The 20,737-nt window shown below is 58.3% G+C and overlaps 1 protein-coding gene across 2 annotated transcripts in view; it reads right to left on the reverse strand.

Moving 5' to 3' along the window:
* Window positions 1–20,737, reverse strand: part of ITPR3 (inositol 1,4,5-trisphosphate receptor type 3) — a 36,534-nt gene that overhangs the window by 2,704 nt on the left and 13,093 nt on the right. Inside the window, exons 8-55 of one of the 2 annotated variants that reach the window (XM_015650810.3) lie at window positions 20,283–20,429; window positions 20,102–20,197; window positions 19,026–19,076; window positions 18,423–18,565; window positions 18,204–18,303; window positions 17,747–17,907; window positions 16,943–17,084; window positions 16,572–16,733; window positions 16,316–16,488; window positions 16,110–16,229; window positions 15,538–15,720; window positions 15,201–15,452; window positions 14,808–14,952; window positions 14,519–14,666; window positions 14,027–14,223; window positions 13,767–13,896; window positions 13,465–13,522; window positions 13,124–13,289; window positions 12,817–12,981; window positions 12,575–12,643; window positions 12,081–12,206; window positions 11,832–11,954; window positions 11,470–11,670; window positions 10,842–11,093; window positions 10,630–10,755; window positions 10,224–10,349; window positions 10,005–10,125; window positions 9,152–9,336; window positions 8,897–9,045; window positions 8,619–8,727; window positions 8,391–8,481; window positions 8,011–8,180; window positions 7,396–7,570; window positions 7,138–7,322; window positions 6,662–6,862; window positions 6,207–6,317; window positions 5,789–5,884; window positions 5,492–5,593; window positions 5,214–5,300; window positions 4,534–4,644; window positions 3,916–4,108; window positions 2,906–3,031; window positions 2,305–2,477; window positions 2,048–2,212; window positions 1,368–1,560; window positions 924–1,019; window positions 464–588; window positions 88–253 (exon numbers count right to left, since the gene is read on the reverse strand). In XM_015650810.3, the coding sequence (XP_015506296.1) occupies window positions 88–253; window positions 464–588; window positions 924–1,019; window positions 1,368–1,560; window positions 2,048–2,212; window positions 2,305–2,477; window positions 2,906–3,031; window positions 3,916–4,108; window positions 4,534–4,644; window positions 5,214–5,300; window positions 5,492–5,593; window positions 5,789–5,884; window positions 6,207–6,317; window positions 6,662–6,862; window positions 7,138–7,322; window positions 7,396–7,570; window positions 8,011–8,180; window positions 8,391–8,481; window positions 8,619–8,727; window positions 8,897–9,045; window positions 9,152–9,336; window positions 10,005–10,125; window positions 10,224–10,349; window positions 10,630–10,755; window positions 10,842–11,093; window positions 11,470–11,670; window positions 11,832–11,954; window positions 12,081–12,206; window positions 12,575–12,643; window positions 12,817–12,981; window positions 13,124–13,289; window positions 13,465–13,522; window positions 13,767–13,896; window positions 14,027–14,223; window positions 14,519–14,666; window positions 14,808–14,952; window positions 15,201–15,452; window positions 15,538–15,720; window positions 16,110–16,229; window positions 16,316–16,488; window positions 16,572–16,733; window positions 16,943–17,084; window positions 17,747–17,907; window positions 18,204–18,303; window positions 18,423–18,565; window positions 19,026–19,076; window positions 20,102–20,197; window positions 20,283–20,429 (6,892 nt within the window). Of the gene's footprint in view, window positions 1–87; window positions 254–463; window positions 589–923; window positions 1,020–1,367; window positions 1,561–2,047; window positions 2,213–2,304; window positions 2,478–2,905; window positions 3,032–3,915; window positions 4,109–4,533; window positions 4,645–5,213; window positions 5,301–5,491; window positions 5,594–5,788; window positions 5,885–6,206; window positions 6,318–6,661; window positions 6,863–7,137; window positions 7,323–7,395; window positions 7,571–8,010; window positions 8,181–8,390; window positions 8,482–8,618; window positions 8,728–8,896; window positions 9,046–9,151; window positions 9,337–10,004; window positions 10,126–10,223; window positions 10,350–10,629; window positions 10,756–10,841; window positions 11,094–11,469; window positions 11,671–11,831; window positions 11,955–12,080; window positions 12,207–12,574; window positions 12,644–12,816; window positions 12,982–13,123; window positions 13,290–13,464; window positions 13,523–13,766; window positions 13,897–14,026; window positions 14,224–14,518; window positions 14,667–14,807; window positions 14,953–15,200; window positions 15,453–15,537; window positions 15,721–16,109; window positions 16,230–16,315; window positions 16,489–16,571; window positions 16,734–16,942; window positions 17,085–17,746; window positions 17,908–18,203; window positions 18,304–18,422; window positions 18,566–19,025; window positions 19,077–20,101; window positions 20,198–20,282; window positions 20,430–20,737 lie in introns of those variants that run through there. The other variant, XM_015650811.3, reaches the window with a different exon arrangement.

Genomic DNA, 20,737 nt, shown 5'->3' on the forward strand with positions numbered 1-20,737 from the left:
CCAGAATCCAGCTGAAATTCTTTTCCTTCCCCCAGTCTGGGAGGGGAGGGAGAGCTTTGGGGCAATTCCTGTATTCCCAGTGCTCACCACAAATGAAACAGGTGGTCTTCAGGATCTCTTCCTTCTTCTGTTTCTCGCTCCTCAGATCAGCAAAGGTGTCGATAATGACCCCAAAGATGAGGTTGAGGACGATGATAATGACAATGAAGAAGAAGAGGAGGTCGTAGACAACTCGAGCAGGGAACAGGGACTCCTGTAATGGATGAGAGGGAGAATTGTGTGTCTGGCACAGCTCTGCTCCCATCACCCCAGCCCTGACACGGCCGTGGCTGAGGCACCCAGGGGAGGGGGAGAACGTGAGGGATGGAGCTGGATGTGTCACAGCTGCCAGGAAGGGGGGCCAGCAGTGATTGCATCAGGGTTTAGCAGAAGAAAAGAGGTCCCAGGCGCTGTCCCCACTCACATCCTTGGAGGGTTTCCTCAGGATGTCCCCCACGCCGCCGCCGTTGCGCAGGCCGTGGTTGAGCACGGTGACGATGCACATGAGCAGTGTGTCACAGGCACGTTCCCACTGCTCCGGGTCAGCTTCTGGGGATGAGAGCAGAGCAAGGACTCAGAGCCCAGCAGAGCACCAGACCCTGGCAGTGGGATGGTTCCAGCTGCAGTGGCAGTGACAAAGGAGCAGCTGCCTGTTGTGATGTCCCAGCCATCAACATCCCAGTGGCTCCTCCAGCAGCCAAACGCTCCTGCAGCTCCCACCTCCTTTCTGATTAAATTAATCCACCCCAACATTTTTGATAGCAGGGTCAGTGCAAAATTCACAGGCCTCTTGCCCAACATGTCCCAGGAAGTGGATTTAGTTTCTACCTTGGAAAAGCTGGGATTTTCCTCAGCTGGCTGGCATTTCCACAAGGCTCTCTTACCTTCCAAGGCAGTGGGTGCAGCAGAGCAGCTGATTTTGTCACTGCTGCATGACTCCATGAAGGTCTCCACGTTCCTTTGCATCCCCAAGGGATCATCTGCAAGGAAGAGACCCCAGCCCTGTGAGAGCAGCACCTCTCCCCAGCAAACCACTGCCGTGGGCTCCCAGGAAGATGCCAACCTTCTTGGGGAAAAGTTGCTTCATATTCTACTTTTTCTAGGCCCTGAAGCTTTTTCTCAGTGTTGAGACCCCTGCAGTGCTGACCCTTCATTTGTAGCTCTGTGTCCCCTTCTCTGCCACCACTAACCCCAAACCCTGCTCTGTGCAGCACGAGCACAAAGCTGTCCTCTCTGGGACCCCAAAACCAGTGCTCCCAGTGTCAAAGCCCACACAGCACACCCTGAGATGTGTGTGGAGGCTCCTGTGACCCCGAGCACTGCCCAACCTTTGGCTTTGCTGTCCGGCAGCCGGTCCACCTCGAGGATGAAGTCATCCTTCAGGAACAGGAAGCCCACGATGGAGAAGAGGTAGACGAGGATGAGGGCCAGCAGGGCTGTCAGCAGGATGGAGCGCCCGTTCCGCGTCACGCTTTTGATGACATTAAACAAGGTCTCCTCACGGTAGATCAAGTCAAACAGCTGAAAGGACCCAGGACCAAAGAAATGCTGCGGGGTGCTTCTCTTGATAATGCCTGGTCTATCTATATCCCTTTTTATCCTGAGATCTTGGATCGCTCAGCAGACCTTGACTAACTTTTCTCACAAAGCCTTTAAGTTTCCCAGCTTACTGAAGGGAAGCAGAGAAGAATGGAGTGACTTATGCACAGCAGGAGAGCCAAGAATAGGCCACATGTACCCTGGCTCTGCCCTCGCCAGCTCACGTTGCCTCCCAGCTGACCCAGATAAAGCACACAGCAGATTAGAAGGAGAGATACAGCCCAGGACCAGGAGAGAGACAGCAATAGATACTGTCAGGAGGCAGAAAGCTCAGCCCATGCAAAGATTAGAGCACAGGGAATTGTTCTCTCTGCTATCAATCAGCCCCTGAAAAGTGTCACAGGAACCTTCCAGCTCCTAAAGCAGCAGCCAGGCTGCCTGTGTCCCCAGCCACCTGAATTCATCATACCAGGATGCTGTAGAAGAGCTCGTGCACGAAGAGCCCCAGGACGCTGGTCACGATGTAGCCGACGTGGTACAGGAATTCCACATCCATGATCATGGCCTTGTAGCCACGGATGAAGGTGCCTCGGTTGCCCACGAAGCTCACCACAAACACGATCTTGTTGGTCAGCTGGGGATGGCCAGAAACGGGAGGGAGTGGGGTTTGCTGTGCTCTGGGAAGGCAGGACAGCTTCCTGATCCCCCAGCACGTGGAAAACTCACATTGAGAGCCCCCAGGATGTTGAGGGTGAGCCCGATGCCCAGGTAGTAGATGGAGCGCAGGATCAGGGCCACCAGCAGCGGCCTCACCCCGTAGCGCTTGGTGAACAGGGCCATGATGGAGAAGCAGATCAGGATCCAGAAGAGGAGGGAGATCAGTGGGGAATCCAGCACTCCTGGGAAGAGGAACACATGGATGTTAGAGGCAGGGGCACTAATGAGCTCTTTATCAGAAATGATGACGCCGCACTGCAAAGATTTGTGTTGGTTCAGGTGGTTTTTACTGATACATTTTCTAACATCTTTTATCCAAGAGCTCAGAGCCATTGTAGGTGATGGAGGCTTTGCCTGACAACAGGAATGAGTCCCATCACTGCTTCCCACATTGTACAAACAGGGGAAGGGCAGCCCAGGAGAAGAGAGGTTTCCCTGAGAAGGAAGAGGTGGGAGAGCTGGAAACTGAAATCCTGACTAATCCTTTATCCAGCAGAAGGGAGCTGGGGTTGTGGGAGCCCTAAGAAGCCCAAGGATGAGGCAGTGCCAGTTTTCCTGCATGTGAAGATCCCTTTCCCTTCCACCCCGAGGAGCAGCAGGTGGCACTTACCCATGGAAGTGGCTTCCACATAGGGGTAGAAGAAAGCAATGATGATGTTGATGAAGACAGCCAGGTTGAAGGAAATGCTTCCCCAGAGCGTCATTCTGCGGGAGAACCAGTACATCAGCGGCATGCCTGGGGGGAGAGGAGGCAACACACAAACCTCAGCCAGCCTCGTGCCAACCGGGTCCTCCTGGAGCCCCTGTGCCTTCCTGGAGCTCCTGTGTCATCCCAGACCCTCTGTGCCATCCCCGTGTCCTTCCTGACCTCCTGAATCATCCCAGACCCTCTGTAATCTCCTGAATCTCCTATATCATCCCTGTGTACTCTCTGACCCTCTGTGTCCCCCTGTGTCCCCTCCCAGACGTCTCTGGGCTCTGCAGCTGCTGGTCCCAGACTGACCCAGCCTCCCACCTCCTTCAAACCACTCATGGAGTGTTTTGAAAACACTCCTGTTCATCTGCTGGAAGAGGAATGCACTTTCTAAGTGACTCTGCTCACATTCCATGGTTTCCCAGCCCTCTGGAAAGCTGCTCTGACCCCGGAATCAGGTTGGCTCTGTCCTCCCTCACAGCTACTACACTCCTCAGCTGCATCCCAATATCCATAGTGGGACCCTCTACTCTGTCCCCAGGATTTACAGCCAGGATTTCTGGCCTGGAAGCCCCTGAGCAGGTCTGCAGGGGGCAGAGAAACAGGTTTTATTTCTCATGTGCAGCTACGAGACCCTGGTTAGGGAAAGCAACTGAAAGGGCTTTCCAGGGAAAACACGTCACCTGGAATGCCAGGGAATGTGAGCAAGGAGCACCTCAGACTGTGGAGAAACTGCCCTGACAGCACAGAGGAATGCCATCACTGGGAGTTTAACCCTCACTCCCTGCACTGTGCGGGGTGTGTGGTGCTCTGCAGAGCACGGGCAGCTCAGCAGTGCCATTCCCAGGTGTACAGCCCTTTCCCAGCAGGAATATCCCCCAGATTCCCACCAGGGCAGCCCAGGGGAGGCTCTGCCTTGCTCTTACTGCGCAGCTTCTTCTGCCACTCCATCTCGTTGTGCAGGAAGGAGGACTGGTCGAAGAAGTCGCTGACTTTGCTGCCCTGCTCGTCCTGCTCTGTGGTGGTGAAGAGCCGGTACTTGGTCTCCTTGGTGAGGAACTCGCAGATCCCAGGCACAGGGAAGATGATCTGCTCCATGCTCCGGTCCAGCCGCACGATCTGTGCAAAGCAGAGCCCTCAGGTCCTGCTCTGCCATGGTGTTTTCCTCCTTCCCAGATCCAGCTGTGCCTTTCCCTCCTCCCTCCCACTCCACAGGATCCAAATATTTTCAGCCACTCATTTAAAAGCTTCCAAAGTGCCTGGAGCAGAGGCAGCCCTGGCTATGGGAAGTGGGAGTGTGGGAATGGGGGATCCATGCCAAGGATGAGGCTGCTGGATCAGCTGCATCCCACTGCTGCTGGGAGAGGAGAGAAGGGTCCAGGGGGCTGCTCATCCCTCAGTTCCTGGAGCTAATGCTCCTGCCAGCATGGGGATGGGAAGGAGGGACAGCTCTTGGTGCAAAATAATTGGACATGAGGCATCTGGAGCCAGGTAGGATTCATGGGCTGTGGGCAGGCTGGAAAGCCAACAGCCAGAGGTCTTGCCTCGATTTGGGATGTGTGTTTCTCGTAATAAGCCAGTGGATCCTCCTCTTCCTCCTGCACTGGGGCCGTGGACTTCAGCATCTGCGACAGCTGCTTGTTGTTAAGGCTGAGCTGGATGGGGAGAGGGAAAGGGAGAGGATGAGGATCCAGCCAGAAGCTGGATCCGACTGTTCCAACAACGTGCCTGGACATCTCCCACAGCTGATGAGGTTTTCAGGGAAAAGCAAATGAATTAAAGCTTCCATAAGGGGTGCGAGTGCTCCCCGCGGCGACAGACAATCGATTCCCTGCAATAATTACATCCAAGTGCTGCTAATCCACAAATTACAAACCAGTGCTCACAAAACCCCCAGGGAAATCACATTCCTGCTGAATCTTGTTGGAATCTGAGGAACCCAGGCAAGGAACTGCAGCAAAGGACTTGGCCTTTCCTTTCTGAAGGGAATGGGGGAAGTGGGTAAGGGCCCAAAGGCCACCAGCCTATGTCACCCCACAATGGGGCACACACACACCTTTGGGCTTCTACCCCTGGATAAAAGGGGCATTTAGGCGTCTCTCCCTCTTTAATCCCCTGGGGACCAAAATCCGTCAGATCCTGAGCAACAAAGCCCAGGTGGGCTCTGCAAGGGCTCTTTACAGCCTTGGATCAGGGTGGCTTGAGGGGCTGTGCCTCTCCATACCATGGATGAGATTCCCTCCTCCTCCTCCTCCTGGATTCGCTTCACCGGCTTCAGGAGCTGCTGCAGAGACTTGTTGTGTCGGGAGAGCTGGAGGGGGACAGGGATGGTGACAGTGAGCCCAGCATGGCGGGACAGGTGGCACAGGGGGTGCAGGATGGCCAGCAGGCCATGGCTGCTCCCCAGGGAGGCCAATCTGGCTGCAGGAAATGTGCACAAATACAGAGAAAAAAGTGTAACCTCTGAGCACAGCCTGGCAGGATGCTTTTACAGCTCCCTACCTGCAATGCCAGGATATAAATGTTGTGTCCGACTTCCCGGGGGGAAACCTCGGAGTTTTCACACTCCTCCTCCTGCAGATAGGCCTTCTTAATCACATCCACCTGCAAGGCAGCACAGGGGCACTGAGCTCCTCCCCACTCCCTGTTTCCTCCTCCAGCCGGGATTTGGGCAGGAGGAGCAGCAGTGGGGCAGGGGAGGTGGTTCTTGGGTGCAAAGCAGAAACTGCAGCACGATCCAGGGCAGAGGACGTTCAGACATGGGCTGGGGGCTCCGTGGGACATTCCCAGTTCCCTCACCAGTTCCTGGGGACGGAGGCTGATGAGGATCCGCTCGGCATTTTCGCTGTCATGCCTGCTCTCCATGAGGGCCAGGAGGAGCTTGGAGGCATTGTCCTGGTGAGGAGAAGCCCTTGGTGAGGGGACCTATGCCCTGCCACTGCCCAGGGCTTTGGGATGTGCAGAATTATCCTGTGCCCCCACTAACTCCCCCATGCCAGAGGCATCCGAGCGTGGTGATGCCCCAGCCCTGTCCAGCTGAGCCCATCTGCTCCCACACCCAAGGGTCTGACGTAGGCAGGGTCCCCTCTACAGTGACCACCTCACCTCACAGCACACCCCGTGACCCTGCCAGGGGGTCCTTGCAGTGACACACGCAGTGACACACGCAGTGACACACGGACACGTCCCCACCAGCCCAGCCCAGGCCTCTGTGCACCTTCAGCTGCAGGACCAGGTCCATCCGGTACTTGCAGAGGGGGCTGATGTCATTTAGGATCAGGGCTGTGATGATGTCGATCCCGTTGGACTCGTGGGTCACGATGCAGCTCTGGGGGAATCGGGTAATGTGTTATCCCACAGATCCTGCCGGTCCTCCCAGCTCTACCCTCCAGCACATCCTGGTCCCAAACACTGCTCTGCCTCCAGCCCTGGGCCCCCAAGCCTCCCCTCTCCCTGCAAAGGGAGTAAATCATCCACACCAGTGGATGATTTACTCCCCATCTGCATCACCACATTTTGCAGCCAAGCAGCAGCTGGTGACCTGTGCAGGAGCCCTGCTGCCCACATTCTGCTCCTGTTCACACTCTGAACCCAAAACCTGTCCCTGCTTCCCTCACATCACCCCCAAAACCTCCCCTGTCTGTGATGAGATTTGGGGAATGGCCCCCAGACCTGGTTCTCGTGGCAGGGCCCCTGGCAGTACTCGGTCAGGGTCTCCAGGGTCTGGGTGATGAGAGCCACGTTGTACTCGTTGATGTAGAGGCCGAGCAGCCCCAGCCCGCCCGTGGTGCTGCCACACATGATGTCCAGGAACTGCAGCGTCTCACACACCAGGTTGTAGTTGGTTTTGTTGTTCTGGCACCGCAGAAAGTTCTGTGGAGCAGAGCCCAGGAATGGGGTCCTGATTCCTCTCTCCCCACACCCCTGCAGCTGCAGTCTGAGGGGCATTTGGGCTATGACAACCCCTGCAACCTACAGATCTCAGTCCCACAGCCAGTCCTGCCACGAACTCCCCCCACAGCCCCAAGTTATCCACAAGGGATGGTACACTGCACATGGGGAAACCAAGGCACAGAGCTGCTGGTGCCACAGCATTTTGGGGCCAAACTGGGGCAGATCCCAGCTGGCCCCCAGAGCCCAGCACCAACCTGCAGGTCGCGGTTGTGGTTCTCGCAGAGCAGCTGCAGGAAGCGCAGGATGGGCTCCATGATCAGCACTGTCACCCCCATCTCGTTGTTCTGGCCCTGCTCCCCGGGGTCGTGGCCCTTCCGGAACCCCACGGCCATCGGGTACCGCGTGGGGGTGCCGGGCATCAGGAAGGTGTCTCCTCGTCCTGGAGGGAATTGTCCCCTTGTCAGCTCAGGCTGTCCCCATGCTGGCCCTGCCAAGGGGACACAGCCCTGTACCTTTGGTGCCAGGGTCTGGCTCGTCCTTGTCCTCGCGGGGCTTGTTCCCGATGTCACTCATGTTCACCGACACCGTGGACTTGGTCTCCTGCTGCGCCTTCTTCATCCGGTCGTGCAGAACCTTGAAGAACTTCTCAGACTTCTTGTCGCTCGTCATGAGGTTGTAAAAGGATTTCTGGTAAAAGGGCATTGGTTCAGGTCCCCACCACGAGGTCCAAAGTGTCCCTGCCTGTCCCCGCGAGCAGCAGCCTCAGCACACTGCCCAGGGGAACCTGGCTTTTGCCCGGAGCCCCACTGGGTTTTGCATGCAGCATTTTTCAGTTTTCCTGTGACAAAGGGGTTGGGATAACCCCACAGGCCCCCCACAGCAGCTGCAGCCCTGAGCCATTTTAGGAATTCCCGGCAGAGGGCATCAGCAGAACTCCAGAAACAACCTGGAACCACCTGCCCCTCCCGCAGCCTCCAGCCCTTCACCCAGCCATGGAGCTGGGAAACTCAAATCACCAGATTTCAGCACAAACAAGAGCTGTTTTAGCCAAACCCACTGCCCCGAGCTGAGCACTGGGCCCTCACACTACCCACATAAGCCCCCGGCTGCCCAATCCCCCTCAGCACCTGGATCTCGGTGTTGCCACCGTCCAGCAGGCGGATGGCCAGCAGGATGCTCTCCTGGAAGATCTTCTCGTTCTTGGTGTTCATGATGAGGTCAGCCACCAACTTGGTGGCCCCTTCGCGGTCCAGCCGGCACTGGACAGCGGCGATGGCTGACCAGTCCTGGTCCTGGCCTGCGTGAGAGGGCACGAGGGCTGTGATGCTGTGGTAGCACAGAGCCAGCACGGCTCCACCACTGCTGGGGCATCTCACTGCCCTCCCTTCACCTCCCCAAATCCTCTGCTCCCCTGCAGGTGGGGACGTGGCAACCAGCCACAGACCTGGTCCCACCACTGCTTGGGAGTTGGGAATTTGAAGGGATGGGGCGTGAGAGGAGCACTCACCTCCCCCAGCAGCATCCCCCATCTCCCCCTTGGAGCTGGACCTCTTGTTCTGCAGGTAATTGTTCATGAGCATTTTCCGCAGCAGGTTGCCCTGGCAAGGCAAGCAAATGTCACCAGTGTCCCCATGCCAAGGCTGGGGCCAGGGCAGAACCAGCTGAGCACCCTTGGGTGCCCAGGGTGGGCTCTGCCAGCTGGGGAGTGGGGCCTGACATGGATCACAGTGCTCACCCTCTCTCCATACTTGTTCCTCTTCACCAGCATCTGCTGCAGTGTCCTCAGCACCTTGATGCAGAGCTTTTCTTCCGTCTCCATCAGGTCCTTGGTGTGCTGCACCAGCCTGGCACGGCAAAGCCATTGTCACTCAGCCAGGAGGGACCTGGGCATCCCTGAGGGAACCGCCCCTGCCACCCCTCCAGGCTGCAGGCACACAGGAACACACAGCCCACCCAGGATGAGGGTCCCAAACCCTTCCCAGCACCCCCAGGGCAGTCCCAAACCAGCCTCACTTGGACAGGAACCCCCCGCTCTCGCATCTCTGGAACGCCTCTGTCCCCTCCATGAAGAGCAGCTCCGGCCGGTGCAGGACGTCCACCAGCACGGACAGCTCGGCCTCCACCAGCGGCTTCAGGCGATCCTCCAGGGCGTTGATGATGTCCTGCAAGCCCCAGCACCCCCTTCAGAGCCAGGGGACACACGGGAGAGGGACTCTGCAATGCCAGCGCCCTCCTGCCACCTGAGCCCCGCCACGCCCTGCCCTGTACCTGCAGCTTCTCGATGATATTCTTGTAGTCCCACTGGTTGGGGGTGGTGGAGACGCGGGGGAAGGTTCGTGTGGCCGCCTTGTAGCTCGAGGTGTTCCTCTGCACTGTGCTGGTGGAGCTGCTGTTGAGCAGGGAGCTGACGTGGGCGTCCAGGTCCATGGGCAGCGCGATGGAGCGACTCTTGGCTGTGGAACACAGGGATGGGGTTGGGACAGCCACACCCAGCTGGGTCCCACCACTGTCTGAGTGCCCCTTCACCAGGGTTCACCTCATTTGCAGCAGAGATTTGGGGTAAATACACGAGTAAACTCCTCCAGGCTGGTACAGGCTGGAATGCTCACACTCATCCCAACACCCACAGCCCCACACAGGGTGGAAACAGGCCCCAGCCCCAGTTTTTGGTTGGGAAAGCCCAGCGTGGGGAGGCTGCAAGCACCCTGCCTGGAATTCCGAAGGGAAATCCCCACCCAGAGCCCAGCCACCAGCAATCCTTTCCACAGTGACTCAGTGCTAACAGCCCTCAGCCTGAGTCAGGCAGCTGCACACCGAGGGCAAAGTCCTGGCCAGGGAAAACCACTGTCAGTGTTGGCTTTGTGTCCGGGCAGGGACACACCAGGGAGCTCCCAGCCAAGCCCAGGCTCTGGTTATCCCCACATTATCTCGGGCGTGCTGAGGTGAAGCTCAAAAAAAAAGCACATCCCAGAGCTGAACATCCCCATGCCCAGCTGGCAGCCCCTCCCTGTGGTGTCCTGCCACCCCCACAGGAGGGACAGCGTGTCCTGCTCGCTGCTGGGCACAGACAGCCCAGGGTGGCTCTGTCCCCTGTCCCCAGGGCACAGCAGTGGCTCCTTACCGACCATGGCCAGCGTGCGGATGCAGGACTCCACTGAGCTCTTGTGCTGCTGCTGCAGCCACGGGCACTCCAGCAGCCTCATGGTGGACTGGAGAAGCTGCACCACGATGGTCTGGTGGGTCTGGAGGAGACAGGAGTGTCAGCACACACCTCCAAACCGTGTTTTGAGAGCCTGGCTGAGCTGCTGTCCCCCCCACCACCCTGCCCACCCCTTGTTACCTGCAGTGAGGTGCTGTTCTCTGAGAAGGGTGAGCTGAAGAAGGCATTGATGGTGTCCAGCACCACTGTCAGCACGTACTTCTCCAGTGTGGCGTCTGGCAGGCGTTTCTCCCGCTTCTTGCACATCTGTGAGGACAGGGAGGACACTGATGGTACCGGGGCCAGCTTGTGTCTGCCCAGACACTGCTGGGACCACACTGAGCTGAGGGACGTGGCTGGTGACACAGTTCCTGTGGTCACGCCAGAGAGCCCTGACCATTCTGCAACCCCAGGTGTGGCAGGTAGGTGAGGTCCCACATGTGTATCCATGCCCTGCAGGAGGCTCCAAGGGAGCCTTGGTGACACCACCCTGTCCCCATCCAAGCCACCACTGCTGTGTCCTTCCCACCCAACCCTCCCCACGCACCTGGGCCATGTCCAGGGTGAAGTTCTCAAAGAGGGTCCAGATGTGGTTGCTGGTGTAGATCTCCTTCATCTCCACCTCCGTGTCCACATAGCAGTGGTTGACAAAGTTCACGTAGGCCATCTTCACCTGCCAGGGAGGGGGAAAGGGGCAGGGACACCGTCAGGGGACAATCGGTGCAGAGCCCCAGTGTCCTCCTGGCTGCCACCCTGTACCTCTGTGATGCAGTCCTCGTGTGTCACCACCCGCACCACATCCTCCAGGGGCAGCAGGGACGTGCACTTGATCTCGGTGTAGACGTTCTTGCCCTCGGCACAGGCAGCCAGCAGGTCCACCAGGGAGATGTGGTACATCAGGGGGCTGTTCTCCTCCACCCCGTCCCTGGCTGCCGTCATCATCTCCAGCAGGGTGGCCAGTGAAGCCTTGTCGTTGTAGAAAACCACCACGTCATCCCCGGCATTGGTGAGCTGCAGGAAAGGATCAGTGGTCAGTGGTCACCACTCTGAAAAAGGAAGGTCAGAAACCTCCAAGGCCAGTGGTGTCCCCTCTGCAGTGGCCAGGAAGGGGGACAGGGAGTTGTGTTTACAGGGAGAACCAGGCATTTACAGTGCAATCAAAAATTGTGTGAAACTGTGTGACACCCAAACTGGCTCTTGGACCTTGCACTGAGCCCCTGGAGATGGTTGATGGCCACTCAAGATGGTCACCAGCACTGGGGCTGGCTGGTTCCAGGGAGGATCCAGCATGGCTGGAAGGCTCTTCTCAAGGAAGAAGCCATTGGCGCAGGTTCCAAGAGCCTTGTCCTACTTCCCCCCACTGCTGCCCCACAGGAGAGTTCCTCACCTCAGTCATGATCATGTCCTGGCACTTCTTGACGTACTTGCCCTCGGCCTTGATGATGGTGTGCAGGAAGTCGAGGTACTGGACGTGGCGGCCGTGGGTGGCCACGCAGTGGATGAAGTGCTGAGGCACCGTCTCGTTGATCTCCGAGCACAGCTGGTAGTTGTTGAGGAAGATGTGCTGCATTGTCTCTGCCTCCAGCAACTGGGGACAAGGGACAGAGTGGGGTCAGGGGGCTGCAGGAGCTGTCCCAACTTCTGCCCTGCCTGGGGTCTCCTCCTGGCTTTTCCATCCTGTGCTCTCAGCCCCCAGAGTGGTGCTGAATTCCTTCCCTGTGCTGCTGCCCCTCCGTGTCCTCTCCTTACCCCAGGGGTCAGGAACAGATTGAGGTGTTTGTGCAGCAGGGCCTGGTTCTCCTGATTGCCAGCACAAAACTTCTGCAGGAACTGGTGGGTGAACTTGAGGATCTCCATCATCTTGGCATCCCCCTAAGGAGGGGACAGAGGAGAAACATGCGGAGCTGAGAGCGATGGGAGTAGCAGGAGGCCACTCAGAGGGGTCCCCGTGTGCCCCCTTTGCCCTGGGGACTCAGGACCAGGTTTCTGTCCACTCACCTTCTCATAGGGGATCTGCAGCAGGTCCAGCATCACTTTGTGGGCATCCATGTTCTTCAGCAGGCGCTGCTGCTTCTTGCGCACCTGCTCCCCCACCCCACACATCTTGTTGAGCCGCTCCAAGATCTGGGAACAGAAGGACCACGGTGGGCAGGGGCTGAGCCTGGAGCCACTCAGGGTGGTCACCAACACTGGGGCTGGTTTGCATTCTAGACGTTCCCTCCATAATCCCAGGTGTTCCCTGCTTTGCTCACAAATCTCAGCCCCAACTCAGGGATCCTCCCTGTGGTGCCACACAGAGCCCTCATAGCTGTCACCCACCCGGTCCCCTCCAGTCCCCAGTGCAAGGATGTGACAGCTCCTCCCTGTGCTGAGCTGCCAGGAAAGGGCCAGGCTTGGACTTGTTTCTACTGAAGCACAGGAGAATGTGGAAATCCCCCCAGGATTTCACCCCTTTCCTTCCTGCCAGTGCACCGAGGTTTGGTCTCACTCACCCCTTTCACTATCTGGTAGTTCTCACTGCTCTTCTCTCCTGGAGCAATGACCTCCTCATCAGCACCGTGCTGCAGGGGACACAACAGCACTGGGGTCACTCCATGCCCCTCCAGCCACACCCCACAGGATGCTGCCCATCGAGCCCATTGAGAGGCATCAGGTGTTGGATTACGGTGAGCTGCCCCCCTGCCTCCCTCTCCTTTCCCACCCTGGATCCCAGCGTTTTACTCAGGGCTCTCACCTCCTTCTTCTCCTTCTTGTTCCCCTCCCCTGTGCTGTCCCCTTTGGTGCTGCCCTTCTTGTCCACCCAGAGCTCCGATTTCTCCACCATTGTGCGGAGTTTGTCCAGCTCTGACTTGATCACTTTGTAGTTCTCCACATCCTGGGCTGAGATCAGGAGCTGGACCTGCAGCAACATTCCCAGGGGTTTCCAGCTCGGGGCACAAATCCCACTCCCAGATCTCCCTCCCAAGGAAAGGGCCAGGATCCAAGCCACATCCCCCCCTCCACAGCCAGGCGTGGGGTGCCCCGGGTCCCCTCAGCGTCACCTGTTTGAAGGTGTGCAGGACCTCCTGCCTCTGGCTGAAGTGCTTGAAGAGGAGCTGCAGGGAGCCGGAGATGAGCGGGGGGTAGTCGTGCATGGTCAGGTGGATCAGCACCCGCAGGAACATCCTCCCTCCCTCGTCATCCACCTCCAACATGCTGCTCGACTTCCTGGAGCAGGATGGAAGCGCTGGGCCTTAACACGGAGCTCAGGGGCTGGTGGGGACAGCTTTAGAGCCTTTAGAGCCACCTCTTCCTCCTCATCACCTGCAGCTCCTGGCCTGGGTGGGATGGATGGAAGGGAAGGGCCCTATGGCCAGGGGAGCTATGGGGGGCAGGGACTCACCCCACACCGAACATGGCCTCGGCGTGTTCCCCGATCCGGTCCAGGTTCATGGCTGCCGCTGCAGGGAGAGGAAGGGAGTGACAAAGGTGTACAGTGTGTCTTGGCAGGAACACACAGGAACCAACCCAACTCCCTGATCCTATTTCCAGCAAAACACAAACTCCACCCCTCCCTGCTCCCTGCCAGCAGCAGCTGCTGGAGATGTCACTTCTGCTGGAGATGTCCCCTCTGCCACTTGTGTCCTCCCAGCCCCAGGGGTTTGCTGAGCTGGGGGTGTACCAGGAGCAAAGTGGGAGAGTTACTTGTGGAGTCAAAGGCTGGAGCTGTCCCATCGGCTGCGCTGTCCTGCATGGGGTAAACCTCCACAAACTCCTTCTTGAAGACTGAGAGCAGGTAGGAGATCCTGTAGTCCAGCCGCACGTTCAGGATGAACTGGAAGCAGCAGGGAAGGAGAAACCAGAAGTGAACGAGTGCCCCCTTCAGAAGCCAACCGTGCCCCTGCTTGAGAAAATTACATTACACACCCTCATCCCACAGGTCCCACCACTCCATTGGCTCCAACCTGCAAGATCTCCAGAATCTTCAGCTTGGTCTCCATCACCACAATATTCTCGTTCTCAATGCTCCTCCCTCTGTCCACTTGCTCTGGGGCAGAGCCAGTGCTGAGGCTGGGAGTGCTGAAGATGGACTGTTTCCTGCTCAGCACCATGGTGGACATCATCTGCCCCACCCCCTGGATCGACCTCCGCACGTTCTTCCCTGCAGAGGCAGCCACAGTTAGTGTGGGTGGAGAGGGAGGTGGCAGAGGCCCAAGGAAGGACCCACTTGAACTGGAAAATGCTCTAGCCTTAATCAGAGGATGAGCAGAAGGCACTGAATATTTCTTTTGGCATGGACAAGGGCTCACCACCCCATGTCCTACTGCCCCCCCAGCCATATCAGCAAGCCAGTGTCTGGTTTTTCTGCCACCAAAAATTGGAAAGCACTGGGCAGACCATGGAAAACACTGGGCAGACTATGGAAAACACCTTCCTGGCCATGAACAGGGGCTCACCTGTCACCTCATCATTGTAGACCGCCTGCATCATCAGCTGAGGGTTCTGGACGCAGTCGATGATGCCCAGCAGGGTCCGTGTCAGGCGCAGCAGCTCGCTGAAGCTGTAGAAGCCGAAGTAGATGAGGTTGTGGGCAAGGCTGACAACCTGGGGAAGGACAAAGCAGCTCCAGACCTCACCCTGCTCAGGGCTGAGCAGGAGAATCCAGCATGGGGACAGGGACATTGCAGGGGCAGCGGCAGCCAGACCGTGCCACACCCTGCACAGTGACACCGGCAGCGCCCGCACCTCGAAGGTGAGCTTGTTCTTCTCCTCGTTGGCGAAGGGCACAGCCTCGCTCACCACGTTGTTGAGATAGTCCTCCACAAACTCCATTGTGCTGGCAAACTTGTTCTTCTTGTCATCACGTGAGGCGTTGAGGTTGGAGTCGTAGCTGCAGGGGGACACATTGGGGTGAGCTCACCCCACAGTGGGTGTCCTCACACCCTGCTGGCAGGAGCTCTGTCCAGGCTGCTCCTGAGCCACCGTGACCAGCAGTGATGCTGTGACAGATGGAGCCCACTTCCTCCTGAGGGCCCAGACCTACCCAGGTCACTCCACAAATGCTCCCCTGCCACGGCATCTGCCACCCCCTGCCCTGTCCTGCCCCTCAAAGCCACCCCGAGTCCCGGCGTGTCTCACTCTTTGATGGTGATAGCTGTGGGGATCTCCGTCCAGAGACGTGCAAACTTCACGGGCATCACCAGCTCCTGGGGGTCCCTGTCCACGTGCACGTGCAGCATGAGGTGGCAGAAGGAGGCACGCAGGTCGAAGGGCAGCATCTCATCTGCCATGCACAGGAAGATCAGGTCCACCCCCAGCTGCTGGGAGATCTCCTTGATGGCCAGGTACTGGCGGTCCAGGCACATGCGAGCAAAGAGCTTCAGCTGGTACCTGCCCAGGGGTGAGGGGGAGAGGGAAGTGAGGCCGTGCAACCCTCACAGCCTCACCTGGAGAGGAGGTGCCACAGGAGTGTCACCTGTAGTAGCTGAGGACGTTCTCATCATGGGCATTGCCAGCCCGAGCCTCCTGTGCCAGCTGCCGGATGCTTTTCTCGTGGTGGTCGTTGTTCTTGTCGGTCCAGGTGAGCCAGACCTCCTCCTCCGAGTACTCAATGCTCAGGTACTCGTGGGTCTGGGACATCTCCTTCACTGGCCTCAGCCTGGGACAGGAAAGGGGAAATCTGGAGATGTTCCCATGGATGGAGGGGCTGCACCTCAAGGGGTGATGGAGCTTCAGTGGGACCAGGCCCACCCTGTAGTGGGTTTCTTGTAGGGTGGGAAGAAGGTGTTTTTAAGGGTTTTATTTAACTTCTCCTTATCCTGCTCTGATTTAGTTAAGAAGAAACTTAATTCATATCCCTATCTAGAGCCTGTTTTGCCTGCGATTGTATTTGATGAGCAATTTCTCCTGGTTCTTATCCCAACCCATGAACCCTTCAATAAATTTTCTCTCCTCTGTCCAGCTGCAAAGTGAGCTCCTTTGGAGGGTGCCTGACATCCAACCCACGACAAACCCCTGATGTGGAACGCCTCTCCCTCAGCCACTCACTCGGTTTTGATGAGGATGTCGCTGTTCTTCGAGTCCAGCACGCACTTGCAGATCAGCTCCTGGGTGACGGGGATGGCGATGTGGTTGGACACACAGAGATCTGAGAGATAATCCAGAAACCTGCCGGGAAGAGGCAGCTCTGCCGTGAGAGAGGGGCTCCCCATGGCTCCCCTTCCCCTTGTGGCCCGCAGAGCCCCCTCACGCACCGTGGCTCGCGGTTCTTGCGCACCAGGCTGACGAAGGTCTCCACCTCGGTCTTGGTGATGTGCTTCTCCAGCAGCTTGCGGTTGTTGTGCAGCAGGGCCGTGATGGTGTCCTCCGCCAGGATGTCGTAGCCGATCTGGGACTGCATCATTCCGAACTGCTTGGCAATGTGCTCCTGCAGTGGGCACAGAGGGGCTGTGAGCGATGTCCCCCTGCCCCATGAAGCTCCTCAGGGATGGGGAGTCACCCCCCAGGCACCTGGTTCTTGCGGTAATCCTCCTGGGAATGCCGGAGCACGCGGTAGCACAGGCGGAACATGTATTGGTAGGGAGCGTTCTTCTGGTCCGACAGCTCTTCCAGCCTCACCAGGGGCCCTTCCCCACCCTTGTCCTTGAAAGGGGCCTTCAGGATCCCAAAGATCTGCCCAAAAGCAGAGATCAGGGCTGTGTCCTGCTCCACACTGGCCCCCTGTGTGTGGCTGGACACCATGGCATGAGCAGGGCATGGCCAGACCTTCCTCCATGGGGTTTTCCATCCCTCTGGCCCCTGGAGTGGCTGTGAGCAGGACGGGACATCTCCACAGGACATGTCCCAGCCTTGCTGGGGTGCAGGGCCCCAGGGCCACCCACCTGCTTCAGGATGTTCTGCTCCCGCATCAGCTTCTGCCGCTCCCGGTTGGGCTTGGTCACCACAATGTCCAGCACGTTCTGGCCATTGTTGGGGACATCACTGACAAAAAACACCAAGTCCTCCAGCAGCTGGATCACGAACCTGCAAAGGGACACGGGGTGAGTGGGCTGGGGGCTGCTCACCTGCCCAGATTCAGGTCCCTGCAGTGATGCTGGTGGGTTTTGGGGACCAAAGAGCCTCAGAAACCCACCAGGGGAGCTGCTGGCCAATCCTGCACTCCCTGATGGAGGTCAGTGGCTGGCTCTGCAGCCCCTGTGGTTCCTGTACGTGCCAGGGTGAATGTCTGGGGGGCTTTGCTTGTGGCTTACACCAGGGATTCTGCATTTAACACCTCTGCCGCCGTGGTCAGCCCCGTGGGACCCGCGTGGGCCAGGCTGGCAGGGCGGAAGCCGCTCGCTCTGTCCCGCAGGGATCTGTGTTTGCTCAGGAAGCACCAAGAACCCACCCACCTAAAAATAATACAGTGACTAAGGCGGCTGCCCCTATCGTGGGGCCATCTCCCAGCCCCTTGGATATTTTTCTAGGATATTTTTCTAGGACATTTTTCTGGGATATTTTTCTGGGATATTTTTCTAGGAGGGGCTCTGTTGTTATCTGGTTTCCTCGCCAGGCTCCTGGGAGAAGCAGGCGTTGTGGGCAGGGAAGCAAGGGCAGCGCTGGCATCAGCAGCAGGCAGAGGCCTGGTCCTGCTGGGGAGCCTTTGGAGGAGCCCAGCATGGCCCCATCTCCCAGGGGCCTCTTACCTGCGGTCATTCTGGCTGAGGAAACCCTCATTCATCTTCTCCACCACGTTGGCCAGCATGGAGCTGGCGTCATTGGCAAAGTCCAGGTCCCGGATCTCAGACACGGGCACGGAGACGATGGCAAAAGCTTCTTTGTCCTCTTTGGTGGGGCACGTGCCCAGCTGGGAAGCAGCAGAGAAGCAGCATCACACAGACAGGGTCATGGCAGGCACGTCCCCACCATCTGCCACCACCTCTGCTGACACCAGTGACCCAGTTTGTCCCCATCAGAGGGGCTGGGGTGGGCTCTGGCTGACTGGAGTGACCTCTGGGTGACTGGGGTGGGCTCCAGGCTGGTGTCCACCCACCCCTTTGGACCATCCAGGGTGTTTCAGTCCCCAGGGAGGGAAGGAGCATCCTGAGAGCTCTCGGGGAGCAGGGAACAAGCCCAGGGAGAGAGGAGGGAGCGGGGCCGTACCATGAGGCGGATGGGCCTCTCCTCATCGATGTCAATGGGCACGTTGGTGCTCTGGATCCAGGTGTTGGTGCAGAGGTGGCGCAGCCTCACGTAGGAGTTCCTGCCAACAGTACAACGTCCTAGTGAGTGACCCTGAGAGTGATCCCCAGGGGGACACACCAGCACCGCTCTTCCCCCAGCACTCAGCCTCCCCTCCTCATCCCGATGCCCCCGCCGTACCGTGGCACGAAGGAATCTGTCTTCTGCAGCGTGGTGGGGTCCAGCTCAAAGAGGGAGGCAATGTCGTTGCCGTGGGGCACGGCCACCAGCCGGTACTTGATCTTCTCCCCGGTGTTCCTGCGGCTGGCACGGCTGCTGCCCCCCTGCGCAGTGGGGAGGGGGTCTCTGAGCCAGGCTCAGGGGTCCCCTGTGCCCACGGCAATCGGGGGACACAGCAGAAGCTTTGCTGGGGCTGAACCTCGCATGAGCGGAGCACAAGCAGCATGGATGGACCTGAGCTACGAGGCCCCCTCAATCCAAACCTCACCAACAGCACAGAAAAACCCCCCTGAAAATCCAGCTCTCTCATCTACTGAGCGTTTTCCCATGGCCTGGTGAGCCAACATGCACTGGAACCCCTCTGAGAGGTTTTGGCAGGGTCCTCTCGCAGGTGGGACACAGGGACACGGCTCTAAGTGCAGGGCAGGGGATACTGTGCTGGGACAGCGGCACAAACTCGGCTCTAGTCCCCTCAGAGGGCTTTGTTTTGGGGCATTTTTCTGCTTTCAGGCCCTGGCTGAGAGCTGGCGTGGTTGGGGCAGCGGCAGCAGCGGTTCTGCTCACCGTGGGTGCTGCTTTGGGCTCAGCCACGTCTCCTTTATAACTTGGGTTTTCCTGAAAAGTTAAAGAAGGAGATGAAAAGCAGCTGTCAGTCCTCCCACTTGGCCCCTCCAAACCCCTGGGGATGGTGTGTGGTCCCTATTCCTGCCTTCCCTGAACACAGCATGGAGAGGAAACCTGCCCGGGTGGGGCTGCAGGATGTGACCTGTGCCCAGAGCATGGTGTCCCAGCCCTGGGAGTAGGATGGGGGAGCCCAGGGGAGCAGACCTGGGCTCTGTGTGTGGCACCAAGAACTCCCTGGAGGCTCCAGGCTGAGCTCCCAGTGAGCAGCACCAGCCCAGGATGGGCTCAGTCCAAGATCTTCTTTCCTCTTCAGGTGTCAACCGAGCGTCTTTGGGTTTAAAGCACCCATTTCAGAGCCCCAGTGTTTGCTGTTTTCCATCCCACAGCAACGGAAGGGGGCTGCCCTTGGGTGTCTTCTCCAGCTGGGGAGCATCCCCAGGATGTCCCTGCTGCCCTGGCAGCAGAGCACAGCCCTCGGTTCTGGCAGTGCCAAACACACCCCAGTATCCAAGTGCAGCAACTCCTTTGTGCCTCTCTCAGGAGGCCTTGAGCTGGCCTTAAATGGCAGCAGAAAAACCTGGCAGATGGTGCTTCCAGACCCAGATTTTGCCCGCACCCTCTGCCAGGCGAGGGCAGCAGGATGAGTCACATCCCACTTCCAACGCACTGAGCTGTGCCAGTCAGTCCCTTGGCACGGGCTGAGCACAGAAATGCCCCAGCCACCCCCTCCTGTCCCCCTGGGCCAGAAAAGGAGCCAAACCCAGCCGTCTGAGCAAGTGAACCTCTTCACTGGGGAGATTCAGGGGGAAAGTTTGGTCCTAAACCAGGTCAGTGATGATGGTGGTCAGGTGTCAACATCTCCTGCGAGCAAGGAGGAGCTGCAGGGGCTCCCAGAACAAACTGGAGGGGACCAGAGGCAATGCTGGGCATCACTCCCTGCCCAACATGAGCACTGCCTTTGGGAGGGGTGCCACAGCCCCAGGGCACGTTCCTGCACCCCTCTGCCACCCCCTTACCTCCGCTGCCAGGTAGTTGCCCGTGGCGAGGTGCTTGAAGCGGTACAAGCCATTCCAGTGGCCGGCTCCCCCTCGGCATGGGTCGTGGTGAACCACCTGGGAGAGGCAGGGAGGAGCTCAGCCACAGCACAGGAGGGACTGGGACGTCTCCAAACACCCCCTCCATACCCTCCCCACTCACCTCCACCTCCCACAGGGCGTTGGAGCTGGTGGCCGAGGTGGCCGACTGGCGCAGGGTGGTGCGGAGGAAGACGTGCAGCTTGCCCTTGTACTCGTCACAGGTGAGGAACTTCTCCTGCTCGGCATGGAACAGCCTCACCACGTCCCCCTGCAGCGGGACACAGGGGTGAGGGTCAGGACCAAAGAATCCTGGAGTCCTTCAGGTTGGAAAAGACCTCTAAGGTCATTAAGTCCAATCTTTCACCACCATGCCAGCTAAACCATACCCTGAAATATCTGTCTACTAATTTTTGAGCACTTCCAGGGATGGTGACTGTCCTGGAGAGTTTGTTCCCATATTTAATCACTCAGTTAGTGGAGAAATTTCTCCTGCAATGTGTCTTCTCTTGTGACCCCTCATGCTGCAAAGGGGATGGGATTCCTCCTGGACACAGCTCCCAGCTGCACAGCAGGACT

This window comes from Parus major, chromosome 26, assembly GCF_001522545.3.
Source record: "Parus major isolate Abel chromosome 26, Parus_major1.1, whole genome shotgun sequence".
NCBI lineage: Eukaryota > Metazoa > Chordata > Aves > Passeriformes > Paridae > Parus > Parus major.